The sequence below is a fragment of the Eumetopias jubatus genome, unplaced genomic scaffold (genome assembly GCF_037043125.1).
Source record: "Eumetopias jubatus isolate StellerSeaLion01/CBP00866 unplaced genomic scaffold, mEumJub1_p1.0 scaffold_6, whole genome shotgun sequence".
Taxonomy (NCBI): domain Eukaryota; kingdom Metazoa; phylum Chordata; class Mammalia; order Carnivora; family Otariidae; genus Eumetopias; species Eumetopias jubatus.
This window is the reverse complement of record NW_028274812.1, coordinates 126360082-126374588: the sequence shown is the minus strand read 5'-3', so window position 1 is coordinate 126374588 and position 14507 is coordinate 126360082. Positions and strand designations below refer to the sequence as shown.

At 42.9% G+C, this 14507-nt stretch overlaps 1 protein-coding gene across 2 annotated transcripts in view; it reads right to left on the bottom strand.

Moving 5' to 3' along the window:
* CDYL (chromodomain Y like) overlaps positions 1–13757 on the bottom strand; it is a 171456-nt gene extending 157699 nt beyond the window's left edge. The window contains exon 1 of one of the 2 annotated variants that reach the window (XM_028122876.2): positions 13428–13757. In XM_028122876.2, coding sequence (XP_027978677.1) covers positions 13428–13451 — 24 coding nt within the window. In that variant the 5' untranslated portion in view covers positions 13452–13757. The remainder of the gene's footprint in view (positions 1–13427) is intronic. The other variant, XM_028122875.2, reaches the window with a different exon arrangement.
* Between the last annotated feature and the right edge of the window lie 750 nt (positions 13758–14507).

Below are 14507 nucleotides of genomic sequence, written 5' to 3'. Positions count from 1 at the left end.
CTTCACACACAAACCACAAGTTAAGGTGAGGAGACCATGTAATTTCTGACACTATGAAATTCAAAGGACCTGTCTGCCAAGCGGATGTCAGCTGGTTCAAGTACTGACTTTAAGAGGCCACACTCTTATTTCAAAGAGGCAGTTAACACAAAACATTCCCAGAACTTTCTGTCTACGACTGCCCTCAGACACAGTCTTTTGAATATCCTTCATGGCGCCAATTCTTTACTCCCTAAGGGAGAAATGAATCTTGGAATGAACTAACATAATTCAGAACTATAAGTCTAGTGAGTTATGCTGATGATATGTTGTAAATCAAAAGTGGCTGCCCACAAACAATATGAAGCATCCTAATAAAGAAACCCATCACTCAGGCCTCAGGTTTGTTCCCTCTGCATCTCATGATTCTCAAACTTTCTAATTTCCACATATTAAATCTATGTGGATCCCTATGGAATCAGTTATACAATGAACGGTGCTATTGGTGACAAAAATCACATTTATTTGACATTGTTCCTTTCTTGTTTCTGAGAATGTTACTGCTTTCCAGTGTGCATGAGTCTTTTAAAGTTTATATTGGACATGTCTTCTTTAATGTAGTCTCCAAACCCTTTACTTTGTTCTCTTTCTTTAAAAAGCATCATAGCAAACGTCAAATCATCGTTTACATTCATCTTTGAAGAAACTTTCAAATTCTCTTCCAAAGTGAACACCTGCTTATTTTTTGTGGACAAAAATATTGGACAAATGGAATCTCTGATCTTTTCTGTTTTCATCAATGTTTTATGCTTCATTATAAATACGTGTTTAACTTGAAATCTTTGATGACACTCAAAAATCACTATCCATGATAGAGCAGTAGGTTCATTCTCCTCGCAAATTTATTTAATCTCATGCAAAGCTTATTCATTTTCTACCCTATAATTAGCCCCTCATTTTTTAGGCCCATACAGGAGATTTTCAAGCAGCTGGGCACAGGAAGCCTATTGGCTGCCTTTGAAATTACAGGTAATTAGTTGAGCTTTCCTGTTCGGCTTCCACAAACTATCAGAAAATGTCATTGCTTTAAGTCACATCTGCTCTATGTTCTGCTTAATGATCTCAAGTATGGTGACCATGGAAGAAAAGGCAGATTAAAATATTGAACAGGATCCTGTCTATCTTTTACAATGGAGCTTCCATCATCTGTTAACTTATACTATAAAGAGTTTAAGAAACCTTATAATTTTAGTCCTCATAGCAAGGAAAATGAGTGGGTTTCTCTTGGTTAAGATGCAGCTGTATGTCTTATAGGACAATAACATCTCCCACAACTTAAAGTAAACCCTAAACCACAGAGGTAATGCCTCCTGAACTCGGAGAAGTTTTTATATAGCATGCTAATACAAAAGGTCACCTACGCATACTTAAATACAGTATTGAGTCACACTATCAAATGCTCATTAAAATTTATTAGGTAGAAGATTTTTTAATTTATCTTCCTATTTAAAAGATTTCATGAGTATCATTTGTAAACTTTCTTTAAGAAATCTTTCAAATGCCACTTCTAACAAACAAATCATTTAAGGATGTTTACTAGTTTTTTGCTAACATAGATCCAAAACAGATAAGGAGGGTGAAGACATCTTTCTGTTTGTTGCTCTTTTGGCTTTATTGATGCTTTATATATGATACATAAGCAAAAACCTGACTGGATGGCATGTCCTAAATCGATAATGATGTATACAGCAGGAGTGAGAAATCCATTTTCAAACAAACCACAGGGAAAAGTGGGGGGGAGGGGCAAGCAAAGAGTAGCTGAATTTAGTTTGAAAGTTTACTGTTTTAGAAAGATAGAAGGATTCTATGTTCACTTGGCTTTTTCATTAAGAACAGGAAACTAAACTTTTCTGAATAGTTCGATTCCATATTACATGGAGTGCAGCTGGGTAGGGCTCTCCAACAGGGGTTGGATGAGAAGGACAGAGTGGGCAGGTGGTAAAGATAGCAACTCTCAGTCTCATTGCCCTTGACCCAGAGTTAGAAAAGGCCAAAAATGCAAGAGAGCTAAAGAAACAAAAGAAAAACTAATCTGGAAACAAATCTTGGATCATTAATTTATCCTACAACCATGCTCAGTGACAGGAGCTTCTGACATACACCTCCCCCCGCAAAAGCTGAGAAATCACTGCACAGGGGTCTTAAGCCACTCCTTCTCTGTAGCTAGTAGGTATTACAGTTTGACCCACTAGAGTTCCTGTCCACAGGGATTCAGAGAGATGCCTGGAGGGGGGATGGAACCAGACTGGAACTAACTAGTGGCCCTAACAGGTGGGCGCAGGAAGGGAGCTCCTGTTTGTATGGTAGAAGGGCCCTGGAGAAATGGGGGGTCACGTTTCTGAGTGGTGGAAGTGGTGAAAAAGCACATGAAGGATGGAAATTTCCACCTTACTTTTAGTTCCCACCCCAATCACCCAGGAGAGTGAGGGGCTCAGCTGCCTATTGCCTCGAAGGAAAAACTGAAGTTCTCAAAGCGTTGGTCACATCAATGTCCTTACTTGTTCCAATGTTTCCTTCTCAAGCTCTAAGGGAACACTCTTCCTCAAGGGGAGACCTGTTCCACGATAGGTAAGGCTTTTTAAAAGCTTACCAACTTCAGGGTGTCTGGGTGGCTGAGTCGCTAAGCATTTGCCTTCAGCTCAGGTCATGATCCCAGGGTTCTGGGATCGAGTCCTACATCGGGCTCCCTGCTCAGCAGGAAGCCTGCTTCTCCCTCTCCCACTCCCCCTGCTTGTGTTCCTGCTCTCGCTATCTCTCTCTCTGTCAAATAAATAAATAAAATCTTAAAAACAAACAAAACAAAAGGCTACCAACTTCTAAGGCATGTCCCTCTACTGCAACAGAAATCAGCCAAAACAAAGACTTCGAGGTTTTAGCCTTCCTTCCAGTGGGATTATGCATATAAGGGACTTGGATTTTAGAACAATCCTTTCTCCACCTGACCCTCCACTTCCTGGTTTTGGTCTTTTTCTCTCCCAGGCCATCTTCTGACAAAGGCAGGGGTGCAGCATTGCTGTAAAGCTGTCCACTCGTGACCACAATCTCTTTTCTGTTGGTTTTATCAGGTTCCCGGGAAAACTGAACGTGTCTGGTCTTAACACATTAACTCCCTCCTGCCAAGGTGGACCCACACATCTTGATAAGATCTCATTCCACAATCTTGTATTTATTTTAAATACTTATTTACTTAAGTAATCTTTACACCCAACGTGGGGCTCGAACTCACAACCCCGAGAGATCAAGAGTTGAATGCCCCTCCGGCTGAGCCAGACAGGCGCCCCTCATTCCACAATCTTTTAAACTCATTCTACATAATCATTGCAACTTCATCATTTTTAAGCAGTCCCAACCTACAGTTACTTAGGATTGTCCCCCCTAGGAATACATTTTTAGATATGTATCCATCAATTTAATCAAGACATTCTCAAAAATCTCATTTATGAGCTGAAGCTAGTGGTGTTGAATGATGGCATATAAAATAATTCTGGAGAAAATTTTTGTCACATCTACACTCTGAGGGAAGACTGCCACAAATCATATTCTAGTTGGCACCCTCTGCCATATTCACTCTCTCTCCATCCTTAGAAATGATAATAAAATGGGGCACCTCGGTGGCTCAGTTGTTAAGTGTCTGCCTTCGGCTCAGGTCATGATCCCAGGGTCCTGGGATCGAGCCCCACATCGGGCTCCCTGCTCTGTGGGAAGCCTGCTTCTCCCTCTCCCACTGTTCCCTCTCTCGCTGTGTTTATCAAATAGATAAATAAAAAATCTTTAAAAAAATGATAATAAAATAATCATTAACCTCTTGCTTTAAACTCAAAAGCTCATCTGCATACAAGAGAGAAGTTAGAGGATTAAGACAGGGGACCTGTTTGCTGGCCAAGGGGTGGAGAGGTGGCTAACCTCCACCAGAGATGTCTGAGGTAAGACGGACAGAGGATTTCCCTCTGGATTGCACGCACAAAAAGCGAAGTAAGAAAAAGTGAGCAGCCAGACTACTGCTTCCTGGGCCAGAGCTTTACCAAGGCAACAAGCAAGTATGGAGGCTGGGGTCAAGAGTCAAAACAAACGAAGCCTCAACTCAAAGGGGATGTGGCAGAGGGATGAAAATGATGAAGGCACCAGAGCTGGCCATGCAGACAAGAACATTCAAGAGGGAAAGAGGAGATGAAAGACAGGAAGTTTACTAAGGGGGTATTGGCCTAGCCCATGGGTAGGGAAGAGTTCTACAGCCAGACAGGCCCCCATTCCAACAGAAATAATTCTTTTATCTAGCGTCATCATGGAAGATAACACAGCAAGCCCCCACCCTGCACTGGATGCACATGCCCAGCGGGAGATCAAGAGTTGTATGAGAACACTAACTCATCTTCCCAAAACATCAACCTGACCCAAAGTTTTATGGAGAAGTATGTACTGGTAGATACGTTTAAGACATTTAATATCAAACCAAAAAATTTTCTATGGCAGACACTGTTAACTTCACAAAGGTTTAGGTAACGTGAAAATCTGAAGACAGGCCAGGACTACAGCAGGCCATTCAATCCCCAACTTCCACCTCCAACTCTTATGAGGCTGTCTGATCTCTTGCTTCTGTTGTTAGGAATAGTTGGGTGGAATCTTTGGGAAAAAAATTGCCATTAAAGTAAATTGAATTTTGTTACTTACATGCCAAAACTTTTTAAAAAATCATTTTTGACAGCTCTTTTCAACATATGCCTTTTTTTTTTCATAAGCATGCCTTTCACATACTCTGTGGGGCTCAGGAGCCCCTGCTTTCCATGACCCGGAGGTGCCATCACCAGCTCATCTCACAAGCAATTTTATTACTGTCAACCCACAGGCCTTTGACAGCTCTGCTTCTCTTACCACGTATCTGTTCCTAACATGATAAGGAAGTTGGTGAAGTCCAAGCATATCATGCCTAAAATAAAGGAAAACAGTCTCCAAGAGAGACCCAGAGCTGTTCAATGTCTAAGGGGTGTGACCCCATTCTACAAGCCAAGAAGACTTTTATTTCGTCCTGGTGCTTGCATTCTAAAGAACTGAGGCACCCAAATTAGTTACATGTTAAAATAAGAAATGCTTCTGTATGCAACTCTATGATGCCCTAAAATCCTAAACATACTAATCCTAAACACACTACTGATGAAAAATGGGTATATTGTAACCAGAGATATTCATTACCTGCACATCAACATTGTTGGGCTTTATCAACAAACACTAAGAAAATATCAACCTCTTAAAAACTTCACATTGCAGTCCATTATAAACGAAAATAAGACAAAATACAAAGGCATTTCCTAAATATATTGTGGTTAACTTCTCCAACTGGAGAGTATTTTTGGACATCTCCCCCCAACACTTTTCACCAACAGCTAAACACAAATACTATGACGAACATTATTTTCCTCCAAAACACCATGTAGAGTTTTTTCCAAACAAAATGCACAATTCTCACATATATGGAATAATTTCAAACAATAGAACTCCAGTCACATTCAGGTCCTCAGATTAAGTACTGCAACAAAACAACAAATAGCCAACCATTCCTGGAAAAAAATACCTATGATATTATTTAATACCTAGAGAAAGTAACACTTAAAGTGCAAATTAGTAAGTCAATAGTGCAAAAGAAAAAAGTACATTATTCACACAGAGTTTGGAGGGGATGATTCCTGCTAGTTGTGAACTCTAATGAGGTCCTGAATGAGGACAGACACAGAAGCTAGCGAGCTGGGTGATCCACCTATTGGAAAAATGGCAACACAAAGGTAGGAAGGGATGGGCCGTGCAGGTATGGACAAATTAAGGCGACAACTATGGCTTTAGTATCTCAGACCACATGAACAGGCCAACCTCAGATTAAAAAAAGTTAGAAAAAACATGCTTATATATCAAGGCTGACAAAACAAAGATGTTGAACATTTTGCCTTAGAATCATTAGTTCTGTAACTATCATATCCATTTTCATAATCAGTCCTGTTGAAATCTAGTTTATAATTTATTTGCATTTTCAGTATCTCTAGGTAAATCTCAAGTGTTGGCTCTAGCCTTCTATCCCCATGCATGACACCACATATTCAAAAGCAATAAGGTTTCTTCCAATTCTGGCAAAAAAGCTAACAAGATTCCAAAAGGGCATTCTCACTACAAAAATAACTAGATCTTCAATAAAGTGTATTTCTTAATGCTTTATTGAGCTTGCAAGAAGCAAGGAAAATATCTAAATGCCCCGTAACTCTCTCCAACCCAACCATAAAGAATGATTCAATCATAAAAGTAGACAAATACCAAAGACTAAGAAAGCAAGCTACAGACTTGGGGTAGGGGAGCCCCAGATAATGTAGAAGTAAAAAATATAATTGTTGAAATTAAAAACTCAATGGGTGGGTTAAATAGCAGATTAGGCACACTTCATCAGTGAACTAGAAGTCAGATCCAAGGAAAAACCCAGAATGCAAACAAAGCTAAAACAAAAAGATGGAAATGAGAGGGTTCTTACCCCTTGATAGGGAGGAGAAAATGAGAAGACCTTATAAATAACCACTTGGTGAAATTCCAGAAGTGTATAGAAGAACAGCAGTATTTTATGATAAAATGGACAACACTTTGAGCACCAATAAGGCACAAATTGCCCAAAGAAGCACAACGTATATAAACCTTACCAACAGAAAGTCTCACAGAGATACACTATAATAAAACTAGAGAACACCAAAGTCAAAGACAGGATCTCAAAAGCAACCAGAGACAGAAGACAGATTTCTTGTAAGGTAACTACACCTAGACTGACAACAACCTCCTCCACCACAATGGGAAAGCCAGAACACAATGGAAAAGTATCTTCAAAATGCTTAAAGAAATTAACCAATTAACTGGTTTTATTTGGAATCAATTCTATTGTCCTGAAATGAAGGCAAAATAGAGACATGTCCGCACAATAAAAAAAAATAGACATTTCCACCAATAATACTTCACTAAAGAAATCTATAAAGGATATACCCAAGAAAGGAATCCCAGATGTTCTGATGATCAAAGAAACTGGTAAAGATATAAGTAAATCTAAACAAATATTGTCTGTATACAATAATAATGTCCTATTGTTAAGGTTTTTTCCATAGACACAAATAAACACTGGAAAATAACAGCATGTAAATAAACTTGGGGGGGATGGGATCAGAGTTAAAGGATTCTAAAGTCTTTATACTGTCAGAAGTGAAGCTAAAATACTGCTTAACTTCCTTTTTAACTGAAATACAGTCAACACACAATGTGACATTAGTTTCAGGTGTACAATATAGTGACTGGGCAAGTGAATACATTATGCTATGCTCACCCTAAGTGTACCTACCATCTTCACCATATAACGCTATTACAATACCATTGACTATATTCTCTATGCTGTATCTTTCAGACCTGTAACTCATTCATTCCATAACTTGAAGCCTGTACCTCCCACTCCCCTTTGGATTAACTTTAGACTTCATGGATGTAAAATTTCTCGAGAACAGCCACTTAAAGAAATAGTGTACAACTTCCAAATCCAATCAGTGAAGTTTTGATAAGATTTTACTGTGGACTCTGGCTAAGGCCGAGCTGAGTTTGGCAAAAAATGTCAGAACAGTCAATGAAGGGCAGTCAAAGTGAAATCTTAGCTCAAAGATCTCAAGAACAATTTTAATACTTGTTTTGGGCCACAGATCCCTTTGAGAAACAGAAGCAAGCTACTGATCCTCTCCCTCAGAAAAACGCTCACAGACTTGTACAAGTTTTCATACAAATGGGAAAGACTTTTCCCAGACTCCCAGAGAACACAGATCCCCAAGGCCTTGCACAGCTTAAAAGGCTAAAGAGAATTAAGTTTGTGTGGGAAAGTTAGTAAAGTTAGAAGTTCTCCTATCCAAGAGTTGAAACCACATATGCAGAGGAGGAACCAAGTGTAAAAGGAACAGCACAAGGCATAACGTCTGGGGGAGGAGGGGGAATTCTGGAGGGAAGAGGTCAAGAATGGAGAGTCAGTCCTATAATTCACTCTTTTATTGAAGTGTAATTCAACAATTATGCAATTACTGCAATACATGAACTTTGGAAAATAACGAGAAAAAAATTCCTAGTTTTAAAGATTGTAAGCATCAATCTTACAACCTGATGGACAAGTATGTCATACAATGAAGACACAAAATAGACATTAAAGCACCCTTAGCTAGCTACCTAGTGTTTTTAATACTCCCTTCGTGGAATGACTCAGTTAACAACCAGCAACAAAGAGCCTGCAAAAAGGACTCGTCTGGTCCACCTGGAGTTCTTCTGCAAAGGAAGATCCCAACCCCTCCCCACCTCAATGTGTAGTGTAGCCTCAGTGTCAGAAACACAGACCATTGCAATCGAAAGGCTCCTACATCCACCTGCATTCCATAAGGCAGCTTTTTGGAAATATAGATTCTGGTCTCCACCCAAACATTGAAAACTACACTCTCATGGTTTGGGCCCAAGAATCTGTATTTTAAAAGGACCCCAGATGATGCTGTTGCACCTAGAAACACACACACAATATAAAAACTACTTATTCACAAAAATTTGACTCATACTGGCTTTGTGCATCACAGATATTCAAAACTGTGAATCAGAACAGTGCAAATAAAGTATTTCCTATACACCATGAAAATATCTTTGATTACAAATTATTACAGAGCATGAAAAAAATTTAATGATTCTTAGATATTATAGCAAGAACAGAAAAACACTTACTCTAGTACACAGGAATTGAAAGCAAATTCAGAGGTTAAGCACGTGGGATGTCGCCACACTGTTTAGGCAAATAAATAATATCCTCAGCAATTCACATTCAAGATGTTAATTTTCAAAATACACATTTGACTTCACTGCCCCACAATCAACTCCAGAAGTCAAACAACTCTCTTTTCTTCTTCTTATCTTGGCCAATCTTTTTAAAAGCCAGCACACACACAACAGATGTGGGTTTATCTTGACCAACATCCACTGAAGAAGGTCTCTTGATCTTTGTGACTTCCATTTGAATTACACAAGCAGATTTTATTTATAACTGTGCTTTTGGTCAATGCATAAAATCCATGTGGTGCATAGGAGACAGAAGCAATGATATCCCAAAGCAGTAAGAAAAATTCAAGACTTACCTTTCCCCCAAATCCTGATTATCCTTCCAAACTGATCAACTTTAAGACATTTTTTAAATAAGCCAAATACAATTTCGTTCTTAAAAACTTACTTCCATTTTTGATAGACTGGAATATGCATGTGTTAGATAAAAATTTCTCAGAAGGCCAGGACTAGATCACTGAGATCTTACTAAAATTTAAATTAGCTATTATAATAGTTTTCAAGGGAAAAACCCCACATCCACTGAGAAAGAAGGAACTATTAAGATATACATATAAGGAGAATGCATCTCCATTTTCCCACAGTGTGGATTCCTTATTCAGTCCCACATGAATGAAGTCTTATGGTGGTAACTTGACCAGTAGGTAAAGTCCTTTTGATCTCAGTTTTCTTTGGTGATATAATCAATTTACCTGATTCTTTGAAATCCCAAATATCAAAGGAAAATACGCTTGGTTTCAGGTGTGAGAGCTAGATAGGTTTTTTTTTTTTTCTTTCTTTAATTAATAATGGAAGATAGGGTGCCTGGGTGGCTCAGTCGGTTAAGCATTTGCCTTCAGCTCAGGTCATGATCCCAGGGTCCTGGGATCGAGCCCCACATCGGTCTCCCTGATCAGCGGAGTCTGCCTCTCCCTCTCCCTCTCCTCCCTGCTCATGCTCTCTCTCTCAAATAGGTAAGTAAATAAATAAATCTTAAAAAAAAAAAACAACCAGAATGGAAGAACATAAAGATGTTTCCTTGAATAATATAATCATTTAACCCTTGGGTATAGCACTTTATCAACTATAAATTGCTTTTACATGCTAAGGTCATATAAGCGTCACATCCTACTGATGAGAAGTTCAGGAGAGAGAGTTTCTGAAGACACATAGCTATTACCTTCATTATACAAAAGGAAAGAGTGGAACCTAGTCTAGAGCTGGGATTGGAGCTGGGAGGACTTTCATTACTCCACAATCCACATGCCTCAACCTCAGTCCCTGAGCAGTTGGTCATCTAAAGCAGAGGTGAGAAAACAAAATCCAGCCCGTGGATTTTATGGAACCCATTGGCTAAGAATGATTTTTACATTTTTAAGTGATTGGGGAGGGGAACAAGATTATGACATGTAAAAATTACATAAAATTTGAATTTTACTGTCCATAAGCAGTTTTATTGGAAAATGGCACTCATTCGTTCAGGTATTGTCTACGGTTGCTTTTGCCCTACAACAGCAGAACTGAGTAGTTGCAACAAAGACTGCATGGACTGCAGGGTCTAAAATATCAACTGCCTGGTCCTTTACATAAAGTCTGGACCCCTGATCTATACGATGTTTATCTTTTTGTGAAAGTTGTGAAGTACTCAGCAGGAGTAAGTAAAAAATCTGTCTTTCCTAATCCCAGATGCTAGAGATACAGTTAGTAAATCCATTCTATCTTCAACAGACACTCTTCCAGTTTTGTAAGGCTTATTCTCCACCCCATCTTGTTCCCTTATTTTTTATTCACACAGTTACAATAACCACTTTAAACATTTACTGAGGACCTATTACCATATACCAGGCACCATGCTAAGTACTGGAGATCTCATTTCTTCTAGGTGACAAAACCTAGAGTTTTGCAATCAAATAATTCACCCCAGTTCACACAGCTACTGCAAACCTGTGCTCTTACTATACCAGGTTACATCAAGAAGACTTTGAACTTCCTCCTTTGTCAATATATCCCTACAGAATTGTAGAGTTTGAGGCCAAACATGAAACTTCTGTTTTAATTTAGGCAGAACCAAACAAAACAAGGCAACTAATGTCCATGACCTTATTACTAATGTACCTTAGTGTTCTTCCCAGCCTTGTCAAATAGCCTGTTAGACTGTAGTGTTTATTTACAATTGCATATCATTTCTGCCTCACAAGTAATATTGCCTCGATTAAAACAATACAATTCTCTATCTTTAGAAACAAAACCAGGCCTCAGGGAGGCATGTTAGATCAGTTAAAATAAAACAATAACCATCACTTACTGAGTGTTCACTATGGGAACTGTGGAGTATGATTTACATTTTCTTTCATCTAAACTTCACGGTTTTGTGAGGTAAGCACTGATCCCAATTTTGCAGATGAGGAAACTAAAGCTGTCAAGGTAATTTACCCAAGGTGACAGGGTTGGAATTCAACAACTAGGTTTTCTGACTCTAAACCCAGGCTCTTAACCACTATGCAGAACTTTCAAATATCAACTTTCAATTGTACTATAGTCATAGTGAAGTCAGTGTTGCCTACAAGTAAAGATCAAGAAGTTAGAGAACTTATCCTGAAGGATACCATCACAACATTTACTATCACTTCAACTATACTTCTATAACACTTTTTTTCAAAACTAACACAAAACCCAGAATCCGAAGGTCAATTGTACGCGAGTATCATTTCTTTGCAATGTACTTATTTCTTCCCCAATAAATGTTGAGGACAATGAACCATCCTCATACCTTAGGCCTCCCTATCTCCCCTTATGGAATCACCATAGAGAAGACAATGAACATGCTGAATGAACACAAATTTTCAACAAAATGTGACTTATACATGAATTCTGCCAGGAAAGTAGTGACTAGAAAACCTGAAGATAAGAATAAAGAACTAAATTTAGTTCATAAAGCACTGGTGGTAAATGTACTGTCTTCAGGAACACTTCTACACACATTAGATACAACTGATGTATAAGGTGCTACCCTCACCCAAACACTAATGGAATGACTTAAGTGATTATGTGTTTATAATCACACAAATTAATACAGTGAATACTCAAACCTAAACTAGCAAAGAACAATCTAATGTAGAAACCAAAATCCCTCATCTGTACTTTTCCAACTGTTTGTCAGCCTGGAAGACCTGCATCTATCTTAGCCTCTGCTTATGGACCTTCCCCATGCACACCACTTTCCCTCCTAGAAGGGAAACTTCTTGACAAGATTTTTTTCCCCTTTACTAAAATAGCCAAATGACCGAAAATAGTATCTTGAATACACTAGGGCACAGCTAATGTATAAAATGGCTGGAGAACGGAACGTTTTCAGTGCCAGCTAAGGTACATTGACCACATACAATGTAAGGGGAGGCAACAATCTTACCATTATTCCTGCAGAAGGCAGCCTCCTCCTGAGAACTTCTGCAAACACTTGCTTTTAATAAGCAACAAAAAGTTGCTAGAAGGCTATCATTGTCGGGAAGAGAGTGCCATTCTATGCCAAATGCAATAATGACACCTCAGAAGGTTCACCTGGTACGTATTAGGGGTTGACAAGGGCCATGGGGCTCTACTTGTTACATACGCTAACTTAAGCCCCTAAACACCCAGGTCCCTAAACGCATCATAAAGGTGAATCCAGACAGTATACGGAAGCTTTAAGTCTCTTCCGAAGATATATTTATAAATATATATAAACAGAAAATCATTTATCCAAAAGAACAGAAAGCCTTCCAAGCTTCTGTACTCCCAGGAAGTCTACTTTGAAATACGTCAAGAAGTTACACCGAGGCATACAAAATATGTCTAAAGATCCAAACAGATAACTCCAAAACTTGAAGCTGAAGCTGGCAAACCTATCGTTCATAACTTATAGGTCTGATTGTGCCCCTTCTTACTTGCAACGCTGCGACGCAAATGAATGACGGTGTATCAGCGTTAAATTTAAATTTCCTGGCTCTGGCCACAATGCTAACCTAATTAAAGCATGTGGTCAACGTTTAGCATTTTCGGTGCGTTATTATGCATCGCTTTGGCTAGCAACAGAGTCGAAGACAGTTGCACTCTTCCTCTCGGCCCCCCACTCCCCAAACCGGAGGCAAAACCCTCTCCAAAATGCTTTATTAAATGGACAGGAAAAACACCCCCGCACCGCCTACAGACCCCGCCAAGCTGTAACAGGGGCTTCACACCCATTGCCCTCGCCAAGAACACTTTGGGCTCAGTCTGAGCAAGTCACTGGTGTCAGCGCTACTTCCCCACGGCCGGAGCCCCCCCAGGCGCCCGACAACTCCGGGGAGCCCCCCCGCCCGCCGGGCCCCTCGGAGCAGCGTGGCTCGGGCTCCCCTCGCACACATTTCCCGTCCAGCAAACTGCGGCCGCGGAGGGGGAGGGGGCGAGGCGGGCGCCCGCGGCAGAGCCGGGCCGTCGGGCTGGACGCGGCCGGGCCGGGGAGGGGCGGCGCGGGGCGGCGCGGGGCGGCGGGCGGGGGCGGCCCGAGGGTCCGGGAGGGGGAGGGGAGGTACCTCGTACAGCTCCTCGGAAGCCATGGTGGGCGGCGGAGTTGCGGGCGGGCGGGAGGGGCAGGGTCGGGGCGAGGCGCCGCCGCCGCCGGGCGGCCGACACTTTGTTTCAGTTGGGTCCCTGCGTGGCCTGCGCTTCCTGCTCCCGCTCCCAGCGCCGGGAGCTCAGCACGGACGAGCCTCTCACACTCACTGCCAGTGCGGGCCGGCGGCGGCGGCGGCGGGGTTGTGCGCAGGAGCAGCTGCGCAACGCGCCCTCCGCGCCCCGCGCTCACTCCCCGGCGGGCCGGCTCGGGCTCGGGCTCATCGCGCCCCGCCGCGGGGCCGGGCCGGGCTGGGGCGGGCGCGGCGGCGGTGCACGGCAGCGCGGCTGGCTCCGTGGCTCCCCCTCTCCGGTGTAGTGCAAAAAGCTTCCTACTTGCGACCAAAAAACCTGCCCCGGCTACTGAGCATGCCCAGTGCGGCCGCCCGGGCCCGGCGGAGCCGCGCTCCCGCGCTCCGGGTTTTCGGACCGCCCGCGCGGGAGGGGCGGGGAGGCAGGCGGGGCGGGGCGGCCGAGGGGAGCAGTGGGCTCCGCTCCGGGCCGAGGCGGGCGGGCTGCCGCCTAGGGCGAGCCGGCAGGAAGGGGAGGAGCCAGGGAGCGGTGGGCGGGGCCGAGGCGAGGCGTGGGCGGGGCCGCGGGCGCGGTGGGCGGGGCCCCGACTTGTACGAGTCCCCTCCGGGGGGTCGGACTCGGCGGCCGCGCTGCCGGCCGGCCAGCCTCGACGTGGGTGCCGGGACCTGGGCCGGGCGGGACTGGGCTGCCTCGAAGGTCGAGGCGGACGGCGGTGGTGCTCAGTGGGGCAGGCACTGGCGGGCCCGAAGTTGGGCAGGGGGCCGTGGGAGCAAGCTCCTCGCGTCTGAAGCCCACCGCCCCGACGGCAGCGGCTGAGCCGCCAAATGCGCAGACTCCCTACAGGACAGCGCAGAGCTCCAGCTTCCGTGCGCCAGCCGCGGACGCCCGTCCCGGGCCAAGCTAACGCGCAGGGGCGGGCGGCGTGGCCAGGTGGAACCCCCCGCCCTAACACGTGCCCGCCTCCCCTG